The following is a 15,130-nucleotide window of genomic DNA, read 5'->3' as shown; positions in this document are numbered from 1 at the left end:
TGAGGTGAATTATTTGAGGATTTTATACCTATAAATATAAAACAATGTGTATAGTTTGGTGTTTTCTAAGGTTGAGGAGACTTTGCTGTCCATCTCAGGAAGCGAGTAGAAGAAGAAAACCCAACACGCCAAAGAGGGTGATCAACGTCACGGGCATGATCTTGATCTTGACACGTATGCCTCTCTTCCTTTATCCTCTCATTGGCCACAAAGCAACAAATCGATTGAACCCACACGACAAGACGAGCAAGCTGTCCGCTGTTCGCCGCCAGACGACAAGCCTGCAGAACCCAACACGTGTCCTGGTCCCTCCCCCCCTTCCCCCGGCGAGTGTGACTCGGCTGTGACGTTGACGATATTAATATATCACCCGAAACTCCATCGCCACGAAGTTAATATCCGGACAACCGAGCGGCGGTGGATCCGTGCTCGACTGTTCTTCCCGAGCCAACAAACAGTTCTTTTCCGGACAACAATTGAAGTCATGGTGGAGCCCAGCATTGGAAGAGAGTTTGCGACCTCGAGCGAGGATGTCCCGTGTTCCGTGTGAGACAGGAGATCAACCAAGCTCGGCGCCACACTGACGTGGACCGCCTGGCACCCGCACCAAACGACGGCGCTACCTGCACACCGTCGTCCCACGCAACCCTAAGTCCTGTGGGACCCACTTGGAGATCCACCGGATCGCGCGACCTCCGTCGTCCACGATTCCGATTCCCAGCATCGGCGAGGCATCTTCCTCGGCATGTACTCCCAGCATCTCCGCATCACATCGGTTCCTATCCAACGGCCCTGATCTGGTGTCTCTCCTCTATATACCCCTCGCCCCTGTGTGCTTCTCGCTGCAGCTCGGAGGGCGAGTCGAGAAAAGAACTCTTCCCATAATACACACCCATCCTTCGTTTTGTCCCGAAATGGACGTGCTCGATGTGCCGCCACTCGAGGCGGTGGCGTTCCGCCTCTACTCCCTCCCCGGCGCCGCCGCAGGCTCGGTGTGGGCGTGGGCCGCCGTCCTCGCCGCGGCGCTCGGCCTATGGGGCATCAGAATCGTCGGAACCAAGTCTGACGCCTCCCCCCTCTCCCACTCGGCTCCCCGCTCCTCTTCCCCCCCGCAGCCTGCCATCCCCGGTCCCGCCGTCCCCGCGGAGCCGGCCAAGCCGCAGGCGGAGCCGACCAATCGCGAGGACTACAGGCCGATCGCGCGGCCTACCGGATGCCGCGTGGAGGAAGCCAGCGCGACCAAGGCCCGGTTCACGGCCTACTACCACGGCGCCTCCTGCAACGGCTGCGGCGCGGTGGAGGAGGACGAATGCCACGAGGGGGAGGATGGCGGCGCTCGCGGCGTCGAGTGCGGTGTAGCGGCGCCATGGAATCAAGGGTGGCGGTGGGAGGGGCTGACGGTGCGGCGGCGGTGGGACTTGGGATGGTATCGTTACCAGGATATGACGGCGCTTAACGGAAGCGTGGTGAGGTTGTGGGATGGGGCAGACGGCGGCTTGACGGCGAGGCGACGGCCGCCGCAAAATCCAATTTAGTGGGGAATACAACTTTGTGAGATGTGTAAATGTCTCTGCCATCAGTAAAAGTACAATTTTGCCCTCTCATTGATCAGAAAACGAGATTGGCGACCTTCTCATTCAATTCTTGCATTCGAGGTCATTTAAGACTTTTGAGAGCAGTGTGTCACACTCACGGTTCTTTGGTGGTTCACTTGCTCATTCAGCTAAAAATCCAAGGAAAAAACATATGCCTGAATGAATTAGTCAAAACAAAGTGTAGTTGGTTGATATATATAATAAGCTTTTGATAGCCAAAAAGACTTAAAATACTTGTATTATGCCAAGTTGGATTTATGAGGATTTCATCTATGAGATCATCCTATGGTTTAGATATGGTCAAAAGTATTGAGAAGTTGTAGGGTAATCATATATCTTTGCAGTACAGTCCCTCTCATGAAGCTAATGTGGCTAAGATTGGAGTTTAGCATAGAAAAGTTATGCTTGGCATAGAATTCTTTTGACTTATGAAAGTGTCAACAGGCCAATTTACCTATTTAGAAGGGTTTTTCTTTAACATATCCTTGTAAAATATAGGAGATATAGGGATGATTTAATACATAATTAAGAAATCATATGTTTAAAAATAAATAATATTATCTAATTGAAAAGTAAGTTGAAGAAAAACAGCAAGTATTATTGGCAAAGGTAAGATTTAAATTGGAGATCTTATGATAAACTGTTAAAGTTTTTATCAATTAGGCCATCTAATTATTATAAAATATTGGATAATATTTTAAACTCTCAAATTTTATTGAGTGGATCTGGTACCTCATTGCTAGAGTAGTATTTTAGGTGTAGCAACATATATGTTAAATTGCTTGTACATTCAAATTAATTATCTTTATAATTGGGTTTTTTTTTACACCAGAAAGGTATAATGACACATTAGCACCAACCTAACCTTGTGTTTGGTGACTGCAGCAATTATTAGGCCATTTTTAATGCTCACCAAAACAAACCAGTGTTCCTCACTCTTTCTGGCCACTGTCATCCTGTGAGAAGAGGGAGGAAGACAGTGAATAAGTGCATCATTTACACTTTTTTTTTTTGTTTTCTGGTTAGAATCTAATAGCCTATAAAGCAATAAAACAAAGAGAAGAAATGATGAAATGTAGGATGCTCTTCTTATAGATCAGTGCAAGTTGATATAGAACATCCTAATAACATATTTCAATTCTCAAACACTAAAGACACCAAGTAATTTTTGTTCAATCTCCCAAGACTAATACATTGAACTAGTTTAAGATACTTTTTATCTAGATAAATGCCTTAGGATAATGTATAATTTAGGTGTTTCCATAAGGTGTTCAATCCCATTTTTCATCTTCAGTATTTATAAATCTCAATCCTAGTGCAAATTGTGCCCAAGTGCTTAGTCCAAATGACTTTGTGGTGGTCCTCCTCTTCATTAGCATACATGAATGCTTGGTTTATTTGGTGCCAAATCCCTGCTTACTGCAATCTAGAGGATCACATCCCTGCAATATATAATATAGTTTTCATAATTAAGCAAGAGAAAGGTACCACAATAACCTACTCTACTCAGGGAAAATATAGTTTTATCAAACTTAGAGCTAAGAATTATCTATGGGGCAGTTATCAATTAAAGAATTGTTACTGCTTCAGTACCTTTGCCATTAAATATAAGGGGAGCATGATAATTGACATGTCAACAATTATTTGTGCAGAGTCTTCTTGATTAAGGAATTAATGCAGAGATTTGGAACCATCCAAGTGTAGATTCAATATTTAGCTCACTAATATCTACTTGTAGCTCCATCATATAATATAATTAATCACCATGTGTTACATGAGGTTTTGTACTTGTGTAATATTGAAAATGGATTAGCACATATTATGTGATAACTTCTTGATGATAGATCCAGTGGGATGGATCTGATAATACTGACCCAGACAGCATAAGCCATTAGCAGTGTCTGAGAAAAGACTCTTTGGTGACATTTTATAAGGCTGATTTCCTCTATCATTAACAAAGTTAATTCACCAAACTAAAGGACTAAGTGTGATCAGATTATTATGTCTTGTTATTTGAAACTGGGAAGCATTATTTTTTCTTCCCTTTTCTGAAATGTTTTGGGATATAATTTGGGGAATCTGTGTGTTTTAAGATGTTGCACTTTTTTATTTAAATCAGTAAAAGAATGAAAAGTAATTTTGTAATAATAATATATCTATTATCCACACAAAACTATCACACAACCACAATTTCAGCTACACAGCAAGCTTGCTGTTTGCAAGTGTCACTAAGCTTTAACCTGGAGTTCCAATGTCAGCTATGTGCATTTGTGCCAGTGGATTCACAGGCTCAACTGAGTCTAACAAAAAGAAGGAAAGATTCTGTCGACTCTGCAGACAGACAGACAAATAATCCAAAAGGTAGACTAATCACAAATACAAAACAACAACACTAAGTAGACCAGACCATGTTTCAGCAATCATTAGTTCCACAAAAGCTGTTGTTTGTGATCTTGAAGACAAGCCAGATCTGGAGTGAACCAGTATGTATCCATACGAGTGTTTATCTAGAGATCTCAGTCAACTCTTCCTTTAATCAAATAGCACACAAGGATGAACATGTAATCCCTTCACACCATGTTTCTTGCCTGTTTTTGGTGCATTTCAACTAATGTTTTCCTTGTCAACTTTCTTAAGATGTTCAAGTCCACAAGCAAAGCATAATCTCAAGTTTTGGTGCAACAAAATTTAGATAGCAAGCATTCCATTGAACAGAAGACCCACCGCTTAATTCACAAGCACAAAGATTACAAACATAAGGAGGGGACAAAGCCAAGTGGGGGAAATGATTGCATAGGTCCATGCTGTGCCCTCCATGGCTCAAAAGTCTCCTACAAACTTTTTCCTGACTCCTTGCACAGCTTTCTTATAGCTACAAAAACCTGCATCATATGCACAGATCAAGATACAAACAAAGGTGACGGCAACTCCTTGTCTGCGACTGTCTTCTTCTTCTCTTAGCTTTCCTAGCAAGCTTTCTCCCCCATCTCACTTTCATCTGTCTAGAGAACTTATCACCACCCTGCAAACCATGTTTCTTCCGGTAATTACAATTGCGCAAGCGTAAAAAGACAGTCTTTTGCGTTCCAGTGGCCCTAAATATGAATGAAATCACTAAAAGCAGAGCCTTTTTATCACCAAAAAATATGAGTTAGGGTTTCCTGGCACCAAGATTTGGGACGAACCAGTCATAGACGGTGGGGGTTCTCGGCTCGGCCATCCCCGCTCCCTCAGCCACCGGCACCGGTTTTCTCCGCAACCGCTTCCAGTCTCCCCACGGCCCCGGCGCTGCCAAAGAAGTAGTTCAAACAAGGGGAAAAAAACTCGTTCTTGTCAGCTCCGCTCGCGAAACCTCTAGAAGAGAAAAAGGAGGGGCGGGAAAAGGAGGAGCAACTTACGCGCGAGGGGGGAGTCCGGGGCGCTGGCCGGCGAGGAGGGAGAGCGGGGAGAGGTGGCGGCGGAGGAGGACGCGGTGCGCAGGATGGTGATGCTGCGGGTGACCTGAGCAACGCCGCCAGCGGCGGCGGCGGCGGAAGAAGCAGCAGCGGAGGATGAAGGGGAAAAGGAGTTGTACTTGCGGAGCTTGCCGACGGGCGGAGGCCCGGCGACGGTGTCGTCCCACAGTTGGTCGAGAAGACCCATTTGATCCTTGGATGGAAGATAGAGAGGGCTCCAAGGAGACGCCTTTCTGTTGCTGTTAGTATTACTATGTTTCCAGAGGAGGAGAGGAGACTCGGGGGGTTCGGTAGTTATAGCAGCGGATGGGGTTGTATTTGTTTCGGATAAGCTCATATTTTCCCGTCCTTTTTATTTTTTTATTTTTTTAGGCGGTAATAAATGTTAATAGAAAAGATAGAAGGTTTTAATTTCTTGACTAATTAAATATTCATATTGATTTGAATATATATATATATATATATTTATTTATTTATTTATTTATATTTACATCCGTGCTTATCCATCGATTACTGATATGGATTGAATAAGTTTTGTTGACTTTAGTATTCAAGAAATATGCTACTTGATTTTATGATTTTATACCTAAAATTTTAATTTAAAGTTGAAATTTTGAGGTGGATGTTTGGAAATAAGTGATGAAAAGGAGGCGGCTTCCGAGATGATGGCCACCTCATGCAGATCATGACGTGTCGGAATGATTCTTGCTGGGAGATTTCGATTGGGCTCGGGCCCACCGATCAGTGACGTGGGGCCCACAAGATGGAGAAAGGGTACACCCCCCCCCCCGGGGGTATGTGGTGTACCGTCAATAATGTACGGCATACGGGCGGGCAATCATCCAACGGCTGGTGGGACTCCTCCGGCGAGGGGACCGGGTCACGGTGGGTCCCATTCCGGACGGACGACGAGGTGAAAGAAAACGAAAAAATGAATAATGACGTCATATGTGGGGTCCGCATCATCAGCGGGGGCGTACCGCGTCTGAGCCGCGACACCACCGTGACCCGGGGGGGCCGTCTCCGGCCTTCCAGAATCGCCTGGCAACCTCACAGCGTGTCGTGTCACGTCACCTTGCCCCGTCGCGGGAAAGCTGTCCCCTCCCTTCCCTGTGCTGATGTCATCACAACCTTTTCCCCTTCTGCAGACGCAAACTAATTCTTAGTCAGATACTCAAAAGTATTCTTATTTATATCACAGTCGAAACATGCATTTATATCTTAAATTTATTAATTTAATTAAATATCTTAAAATTTGGAGTCATAGCAATGCATTGTGAAAAATAATAAATGCTGTCTGATGCATGAAAATGTGTTCTATATATATATATATATATATATATATATATATATATATATATATATAGAGAGAGAGAGAGAGAGAGAGAGAGAGAGTTATCATTTTGTGGGTGGAGACATCATAAGTTGGGTAGGCTGATAGAGTGGCCTGTGTGGTTGAGATTATTTTTGTGTAGATGAGCTGAAAGAGACAAAGGATTACAAGACAATACTGTGGGGAGACTCTTTTAACCATTGGAGAAGGACAAGCAACAACATGAACTCTACCCTTTTGGCCCATGAAATTTAGGCTCATATGCACCAATACCACATGAAAACCTTCTTAAATTACACCACATGAGTCTAATAACTTTGCAATTCTTACGCCATTAACCCTAAAACATTTTAGGAACCACTTTTCCTCGATGGATGATTCCAAAGATCTAATTCAGCCTTCATCTTCTCTGATCTATTTGCTGGAAACTAACATCCAAATAGGGAGGGAATAACAGCAAGTTTCTCCTCTCAGTCAGCTAATAGAGGGCATGAACCAATTACTTCATTTAAAGTCAGTCATCCTATCTGTGGCATGACAATTCTTTTTTTGACTCACTCCATTTATCCAACTTCTGCCCTACTATTATCACATTGAACAATATACTAATGGGAAATCAAAGGGAAGAATATGCAATATAAATACCTGTTAATATAAACACACACAAGCACACTATGTTTCTCGCTGTAAAACAAACACGAGAGAGAGAGAGAGAGAGGTGACGTTAGTAATATATAGCAAGCACCAGAACAAGTGCTGTTCCTTCACCACTGCTTCAGCTCCTGTATCTATCAGCTCACGTCTGCAAGAACAAGCCAACTGTAGTTACAGCTACACTGCTTCTGTAACCCTATAAAGCTTTTGCTGAAGATGAAGAGCGTCGTCCCGGCATCATTCCACCGACTGAGCTTTCAAAATGGTCGGCCATGCACGCTGGAACATGAAGCCATGCAGAAGAACCAACCACGCGTGGGAGTGCAAACTAAAAGCAGTAGCCGACAACTAAGCCTATCATGAATCAATCTCGATCTGTGGAATCGATTCACGTGTGTGGCTCACGTGGCATCAATGTTGGCACAAGTGGTTTCCGTATTTATCCTCTGTGGAACAACCAAGATGATCAGATAAGGCCCATCGAGGTGTCTTTGTCCATTAAAGTATCATGAAACATTCCATGTGCTCCTTCTGCCACGCATGCATCACGATGGATCTGCACTGCCATCTCATGACTAGAGCCTCTGTAACCGGAGGAGAAGTCACACGTATCCGAGAAGCAATCTCAAGCTAACAGTGCTCTGAAGGAGTAGGACAGAAGTCCACATCTCATCCAGAGTCGATGCATGGTATTGTTTAGACGACAAAGGGCATGACAACCGGAAGGCAGTAGAAGTCCGGCTTCTCCGCCCATGGCACATGGACAGGCAGGCAGGCAGGCAGTGTTTGACCATTCAGGGTTGTCATGGTTCTGTTAATCTCTCCTGTCAAATTTCTCCTAAGCAAATCAACAACGTATGTAGGAAGTGTTCATGATCCTTGGATTCTTCTTTTCTTCTCGGTCGAGCCCACCTCCGTAATCAGCGCGGTGCCAGCTCCCGAGAGGTGATTCACGACTGGTGTTTGAATCTTCTTTTCTGCTAACGAAGATGACGGCTTTCGCAGTCTCATGCCCTGTGGATAAGAAGGTCATGCGTCGATGATACTGCAACGAATGCTGCACTTATCTGTACATTAAGCAAGTTTGATGGAACACCATGAGTTAGTGCAGTGCAGTAGCAGGAACGCGACATGAACAGCAGTATACTCTCCTTCATCGTGTCACACTCGAATCTCATATCAGACAATACGCAGACATACAGAAAAAGAATCGAAAGCTACTATTCCAGAGACTGATAGGGCCAGAAACTAGAACCGATCAGCCTTGAATTCTTTTGCATAACAATATACATGATTATTTTGTAGGACATCCTTAAAACTAAGAGCATCCACATCTGAGAATCTAGAACAGAATAGAGAAAACGAATGGTTTAAGCATGCTATTCAGTAAGAAGAGCCACATCTGCTTCGCCATCAACAGCAGGAATAGAAGTCTACCATCTCGTCTAGCGACTCGGGCTGCGGGTCGGCGTTCTCCAGCATCCACAACAAGTGTTCGAAGAGCACCACCTCGCAGTCCACCACCGTCCCGGAGTCGTCCGCGGCGGACCCACCCGACCTCTCCACCAGGACCCGGAAGAGCGGGTGGCCGGCCAGGTCAGAGCGGATGAGGTACCGCCGGCGGGACTTGCCGACGTAGACTGTGTGGAGCCCGGGCTGGACCTCGTCGCCTTGGAACGACGTCGCTGACCGGGAGGACGAGTCGCTGCTGCCGCCTCTGCCTCCGGCCGAGCGCGTGATCTTGTTCGAAGAATGCCAACGCTTTATCATGCACTTGAGCTTGTTCAGCTTCCCGCTCTTGGCCATTCGGACTTCTCTGGTGACTGGCGGTGGCTCCACGCCCAACTCGAGAATGAGAGAAGTTGGTGGTTGTTTAATGTGTGTAAGGTGGTGGGTTATGACAACTTAAAGCGGTAGGAAGGAAGGAAGGAGGAGAGGACAGCGCAAGTGGACAGGGAAGGTTTGGTCATACTGTCACGACCTTAGCTGATTTTGCCTAAGGCGTGCGGCACCCTCACGCGTACGTCCGCAAAGGTTAGTCTCCCCGAAGCCTCCCATTGTCCCTTAGGACCAACAAAAGAGAGAACGGGTTAAAGAGAACGCCTCAATCGGGATCCACAAGCAAACATGTCCGAAAAACACTTCATAGACAATGCAAATTACAAACAGACTTTACAAGCTCTAAATAGTTGCACAACAAAGGGTAAAATGGTCCATTACAGACCGAAAAGCTCTCGCACGTGTCCACATGACACAATCTTTATTTACAAGCCTAAAGAGGCCACCAACCCAACTAACATGGGACTATTTAGCCTTCGGCCGCCCCTCTACCTGCTGTACAAGGCATGAACATGCCAAAAGACAACGGACAGACATAAGCATTACATCCAACATCTTGTTTAGAAGTTTGTCCGTTACATTCTCCCCCACTTATCCCTTCGACGTCCTCGTCGAAGCCTTTGGGAACACTGCAACTCTTCGCCTTTGCTGAGTCTTCAATCTTCCGCTCCAGCTGCAATGCGCCTCCTGGCTCCCAGCTGCTCTCCGCTGTTGTTTCTGAGTAGTCGAACCTTTGATCCGCCATGCTGCTTCAACTCGCCAATGACTCTGACTCTGGTGTGGGGTTGGCTGAGTTGTATTGATCCTCGTTGATTCCTGCGGATCCACCAAATGAAGGAAAAGACCATCCTTAGTGCGCCAGTCTCTCAAAATTTCCACATGCTGCTTGAACTGGGTGGATGCTTGTTGGAGCTTTAACGAGCATCGCCTCGCAAACTTCTGAAGTTTTGGGTCCTTCCTCCACAAAATCTGCTCATTGACTCTTCTTTCAGTTAGTTGTCACATCCAAGTAGGTTCGCATCACTTCCGCTTTCGATTGGCATTTCGTTGGGAAATGAGGCGGACAATCTACTCTCAGTAGCACTGATCACCGTTGGTGAGGATTTGACAACTATTGTCTTCCATTATCTTCGAAGGGTCTTTGAACTTGTGCAGCGCTCCTCTGCTGGATAGATAAGAGAATTGGGGTACTCGGTTTCGCCCATTCTCTTAAGAGTTGAGAAGACAAAAGTTACTTGACTTCGCCCGCCTCCTCGAGGTTGTACTTCATGCATCGAGCTGGTTACTGGCCTTCGCCTGCTCTTTGCTCACACTTCTGAAGCACTTGAAGTGTTTGCACTCCTTGCGTTGAGTTAGTTACTATGATTCACCTTCTCAATGCCATTGAACTTTTGGAATGCATGAAGTTTTCACCCCAACTTGGAGTAATTCTCTGATAGATGAGGTCGCCTCTGGGATTGTACCGTCTTCTCCATCAACCCTGCCGCCTACTCCACTGAGTAGCAAAGGTACAGCACCGCGTACTGCCTGCTTCGTTCCTTGGTCGTGCACTCTTGCATGACCCGAAGTCCTTCACTTACGGCTATCTTGATGAGAAACTTGTTGACACCGGTCTTACGAAGTTTCTTGGCCTCTGCCCTTCAGCCTTGTCTCGGTACTTGGAGATTGCCTCTGCATGCTCCACCTTCTCGGCCCCTTTCACGACCAAGCGCTCTCCCTCCGTGAGAGCAAGGGATTAATGACTTGCACGGAAGTCCCGCCTCTGCGGTACCATGGCGCTGTCATGCCCATGGCCCTAGTATCCGTCGCCTCGCCTCTATATCCCTTTCCTTCACAATCAGTAGAGATGTCTCCGTGGCACTCCTCTGAGTCCACCTCCATTCTAACTGATGCTTGATTTTGGGTAGCTAAGTCCCTCTGGACTCGTCGTCGCTTCCTCGCCCCTTTCGACCCCCTGCTTCAACACCACTGTGTTCTCCAAGCAGTCCGTTTGGTCGATGGAAAGACAGACTGCAACTCTCATCCATGGCCTCTGCCATCACGTTGTAGAGTTTGCACCGATTCTGTTCTCCTTAGCTTCCTTGGTAGCAACGTTCGCTTACTCGACCTTGTCCTCTGACTTGTCGGGCTCCCTTAAGCGAATATGAGCTCTGGAGCAGTCCAACTCTCCAGCTGCTTCGATCATACCTCTGTATGATCAAGTCCCTCCCATGGAAGTCACTGGTACTTGCATTCGAACTTTTCCCTTGGTGGAACCCAGCCCCCATATGCTGATGACCAAGGTTTTCATCCGATGCAAAATTCGGTGCACGCCCGGAAGACCCGCCTCTGCGGTACCATGGCCTTCACTCCTTGAATCCATAGCCCTTCCTGTCGTCGTGTTGTTCACCAAAGCGGAGCTCCCAGTAGCTCCCGATCATACCTCCATATGATCTCATCCCTCACGGGACTATGTCGTGTGTGTCGCATTGCCACGAACTGTTCCACCACGATCTGCTGCACCATGTCGCCTCCTAGTGGCATCTCCATTGCATTCTGATCCTTGTGGAATAAACTCGAATTGTGAACCCTCCATGTGTGGCCTCTGCCAATACATCGCAGGGTCCCTTCCACCTTCGATTTTGTTCGCTCCTCTGGCAATCGACCTTCATCCACCCACTCCTGGGTCACACATAGATGAAGCACCGCTCTAGGACAGTCTGTCGCCTAGTAGCTCCCGAAGTCCTCCGACTTCACTATAACTTGTGCACCATTGTCTGGATCCTGGGCCTCTGCCCCTACCAGCACAATCTCCGCTGCGCACTGCTTCCTTCATGGCAACTTGAATGGCAACACTGTGGCATATTCTTCAAGAGTACCCGCCTCTGCGTCCTCTTGCCCCGTGCTAAGGCCTTCTGAACCCAACTTCGCCTCCGCAAATTGAGTCGCCTTAGTTCCTCCATCAAATGCTCCTCCGAGATAAGGTGCATGTGCCCAGAAGCTCCCTTCGTCTTTGGCACCATGCAAGATGAGTCCGCTCCGTCAGAATGAAGGACCCATGGAACAACATGATCCTACCCTTGCCTCTGCAAGAGCTCATGTCTTTGACCTCTGTCTAAGGAAAGCACTATGCTTCTGCTCCATGTTCCAACTTCTCTACTGGCTCCCTTCAGGCGGCTTGGGTACTTCGCCAAGTTACACCCAAGTTGCTCCGCTCCTCGTTTTTGCATTGAGTCGATGGTGGCCCTCGCGCCCACCATTCCACGGGTCAACCCTCCCTTGAGTCCGATCTCCATATCGACTCTAAGTGTGCCTTCATTTAAGTTGCTTCAGGTCGCTCCCCCACTTGATCTCGCAATGCATCCACCAATGCATTCTCTCGAGCGAGATCATGCGGCAACTCCTCGCTGCTTGCTCGGTCCATTGAGCTTCGTGGAGTTGTTGTTCGTGAGGTACTCCTCCTCAACATGTGAAGTCCGTCTCACATGATTCTCCCTCTGGAGTGCCGAGACTTATCCCTCCTGGATAACTATCTCGTTGGAGCAATATTTCTCTTCGTTTCGGAGACCACCATCCCCTTGGACTACTCCGATCTGCTTGAACAAACTGTGCATTGTTCTGCCTCCTGCAGACACACTTGCTAGATTGCGCCTCCACGTCAATACAACCACCGCTGCACCCCTCAAGGTCTAGCAACATGCTGAACTCGTTGCACACTTCAGCCTCCTCCGGACGTATCCTTCGCATGCCGAAGAGAAAGTTTCAATGCTCCATAGCGCCGAGTCTCGGTCACCTTGGGATGGCCACGAACATTCCATCGTCCGCATACAAGCCCATGCATGAGTACCAAATTCTTCGAGTTAGCAATTCCCCTCACCTCTGTGAGCTTTGCATAACTCTTTTGGTCGTTGAGCAACTAATTCCACCTTGGATGGTCTCATTCTTGCCAAGCGCCTCGCTTGCCTAGAGCACCATCAAGTATAGTTGTCAACGTTGAGCCGTAGCTCAAACTCAGCCATCCCAACCTTTGTGCGCTCCGAATTCTTCCAAGCTTACCTGTTCTCATGGTGCCTCTTGCGCGAAGGGTTGGTCATTCCCCTGAATGCCAATGTTAGATGCCCGCTCCTCTGAGCGACTCTTTTCCCTACATCTCCATGCCCGTTTTCCCTCAAACGGTTGCACGTTGCTGACTGCCCTCAACGCTGCCCCGCTAGGTCCCCCACGTTTGCATGTCAAGTGTTTCTATGAGTGCTTGTCCCGCTCTGATACCATAATGTCACGACCTTAGCTGGTTTTGCCTAAGGCGTGCGGCACCCTCGCGCGTCCGTTCACAAAGGTCAGCCTCCCCGAAGTCTCCCATTGTCCCTTAGGACCAACAAAAGAGAGAACGGGTTAAAGAGAACGCCTCAATCGGGATCCACAAGCAAACATGTCCGAAAAACACTTCATAGACAATGCAAATTACAAACAGACTTTACAAGCTCTGAATAGTTGCACAACAAAGGGTAAAATGGTCCATTACAGACCGAAAAGCTCTCGCACGTGCCCACATGACACAATCTTTATTTACAAGCCTAAAGAGGCCACCAACCCAACTAACATGGGACTATTTAGCCTTCGGCCGCCCCTCTACCTGCTGTACAAGACATGAACATGCCAAAAGACAACGGACAGACATAAGCATTACATCCAACATCTTGTTTAGAAGTTTATCCGTTACAATACGGTGGACGACGGAGGTGGACGTAGACGAATCTTGTAGCCGAGGGGACATATGTATGCTACAATGACAACCAGTCCTAATAATTCTCCCTCTGCTCATGAGGCTAGAAATGAGACAACAACTGGAAATGATGTTGACCATCATATTTCTTCGAAGACAACGAAATTTTAGCTCAAATGTAGTCAACAATTATGTGTTCTTTTAATGCAATTTTACTGCAGAACTCAAATCTTGGATCTCAACACTGAGCAAACAAAAGAAATGAGCACTGCTTAATTTCCTCTACCTTTTAGCTGAATCAGACAACTGCCAACGCACTATTTCTTTTGGAACAGTCGAACACATTAGTCTAATCGAAAAACAGAGTTATCTGCATGAGTTTGTCTGAATCAAACAGATGTCACTCTTGTCTGCTATTAGCCATGGCCAGTCACAGAAGGATATCAAATGCTTATTTAGTTCTGCAGATAGAAAGCTTGGAATGCATAATTCGTATTTGTTTTCTGTTGACAGACGATACGAAATAAGGCCAAATTAAAGTGGAGGAATTCGTATGCTTCATGTTCCTGACATGATACAACTTCCTCTAATCTAAAAGGATGCATTTAGCAGAAGCTCCTCAAGGAAATTGCCAATGTGTTCGTCCGAGATGGTGGAATCATTGAAGCTGCTTAAAAATGGATGTCATTCGACAGCAGCATTCTGTACAATTTGTTTTTCTTTTATGTCGATAAAGATCAGGATCGAACAGTAGTTTTTCTAAACACATCAATGGGTGCATTCATCATTGGTGGTGCATTAGAGAGATTAAACCACAACTGTTAAGAGTTCTCTGCATGCAGATGAGTAGAAAGGGCGAAGGAAGTTGAGGAGGTGCATGTGATACCTCCAGACATCCTATGAACACAGAGAACACGAACTACTTCCAGTGAACAGATCAAACTAAGCAATTCAACGCGAACAGAGATTTTGGTCCTGGAACCGTACTCTCGTTGGGATCATCACTGCTTTTGGCACCACGCAGCAGAATTGTTGGGAAACTGGTAAAGGATATATTTTATTTATATAATATTATTCAGAAAACCAATCGTTCAGCTTTCATAGCTCAGTTGGTTAGAGCACCCGTTTAGTAAGCGGGAGGTCTTGAGTTCGAATCTCAATGAAAGCAATTGTCTTTGGTAATATGTGTTTTTTGAGGAATATTAATATCAATCAGGGTTATAAGCGTTGATGATGAACGGAAGAAGCTCCACGTGTTGTGGAACTATTGCAGCGACTCGGTTTGAGTCGAGAGGTGAATTTGGTCCGAGTTGGAAGCTTGACCGACTCACCCAACTCATTCCCTAGCGATGATACTCCACCCATGGAAACGAATCCCACGTTTTGGCATGGAAGATTTATATGGTTTCCGTAAATTACCTAAGGCTACTTCACAAATGAAATTTTTCCAAAGAAAAACGTTTTAAGATGAATATGAACTGTTTTTCTCCAGAATAAAATTGTTTTCTGCCTTTCATCCTACAAAATCATGTTGATATTATGATATCAAATT

General features: G+C 46.2%; 3 protein-coding genes and 1 non-coding gene across 5 annotated transcripts; 2 read left to right on the top strand and 2 right to left on the bottom strand.

Moving 5' to 3' along the window:
* The first annotated feature begins 914 nt into the window (after positions 1-914).
* LOC135594526 (uncharacterized) lies at positions 915-1,535 on the top strand. The gene has a single exon (XM_065084895.1). It carries the CDS (start codon positions 915-917, stop codon positions 1,533-1,535), a length of 621 nt encoding a protein of 206 aa, XP_064940967.1.
* A 2,767-nt stretch (positions 1,536-4,302) lies between these two features.
* LOC135594261 (dormancy-associated protein homolog 4-like) lies at positions 4,303-5,326 on the bottom strand. 2 transcript variants are annotated; one of them, XM_065084660.1, is made up of 3 exons: positions 4,994-5,326; positions 4,781-4,883; positions 4,303-4,690 (listed from the first exon to the last, which is right to left on the bottom strand). In XM_065084660.1, exons 1-3 carry the CDS (start codon positions 5,235-5,237, stop codon positions 4,483-4,485), a joined length of 555 nt encoding a protein of 184 aa, XP_064940732.1. In that variant the 5' UTR covers positions 5,238-5,326; the 3' UTR covers positions 4,303-4,482. The 2 variants fall into 2 exon arrangements, with proteins under 2 accessions (XP_064940732.1, XP_064940733.1); XM_065084661.1 differs by having other exon boundaries at positions 4,303-4,617; positions 4,994-5,322.
* Positions 5,327-8,234: 2,908 nt separating this feature from the next.
* LOC103997917 (auxin-responsive protein SAUR76-like) lies at positions 8,235-8,897 on the bottom strand. Its single transcript, XM_009419262.3, has one exon. It carries the CDS (start codon positions 8,841-8,843, stop codon positions 8,451-8,453), a length of 393 nt encoding a protein of 130 aa, XP_009417537.2. The 5' UTR covers positions 8,844-8,897; the 3' UTR covers positions 8,235-8,450.
* A 5,775-nt stretch (positions 8,898-14,672) lies between these two features.
* On the top strand, positions 14,673-14,746 carry TRNAT-AGU (transfer RNA threonine (anticodon AGU)). The gene has a single exon. It is a non-coding gene; the product is annotated as a tRNA-Thr (tRNA).
* The last annotated feature ends 384 nt before the right edge of the window (positions 14,747-15,130 follow it).

The sequence above is a fragment of the Musa acuminata genome, chromosome BXJ1-9, assembly GCF_036884655.1.
Source record: "Musa acuminata AAA Group cultivar baxijiao chromosome BXJ1-9, Cavendish_Baxijiao_AAA, whole genome shotgun sequence".
Classification (NCBI taxonomy): domain Eukaryota; kingdom Viridiplantae; phylum Streptophyta; class Magnoliopsida; order Zingiberales; family Musaceae; genus Musa; species Musa acuminata.
This window is presented reverse-complemented; position numbering and strand designations above follow the sequence as displayed.

Bases quoted from the DNA above. Each gene is read 5' to 3' on its own strand.
- LOC135594261 (XM_065084660.1), bottom strand. From the start codon at position 5,237: ATGGGTCTTCTCGACCAACTGTGGGACGACACCGTCGCCGGGCCTCCG. The intron at 4,884-4,993 runs GTAAGTTGCTCC...CTTCTTTGGCAG, and splicing joins CCCGGACTCCCCCCTCGCGC to CGCCGGGGCCGTGGGGAGAC. The intron at 4,691-4,780 runs GTTCGTCCCAAA...ATTCATATTTAG, and splicing joins ACCCCCACCGTCTATGACTG to GGCCACTGGAACGCAAAAGA.
- LOC103997917 (XM_009419262.3), bottom strand. From the start codon at position 8,843: ATGGCCAAGAGCGGGAAGCTGAACAAGCTCAAGTGCATGATAAAGCGT.
- LOC135594526 (XM_065084895.1), top strand. From the start codon at position 915: ATGGACGTGCTCGATGTGCCGCCACTCGAGGCGGTGGCGTTCCGCCTC.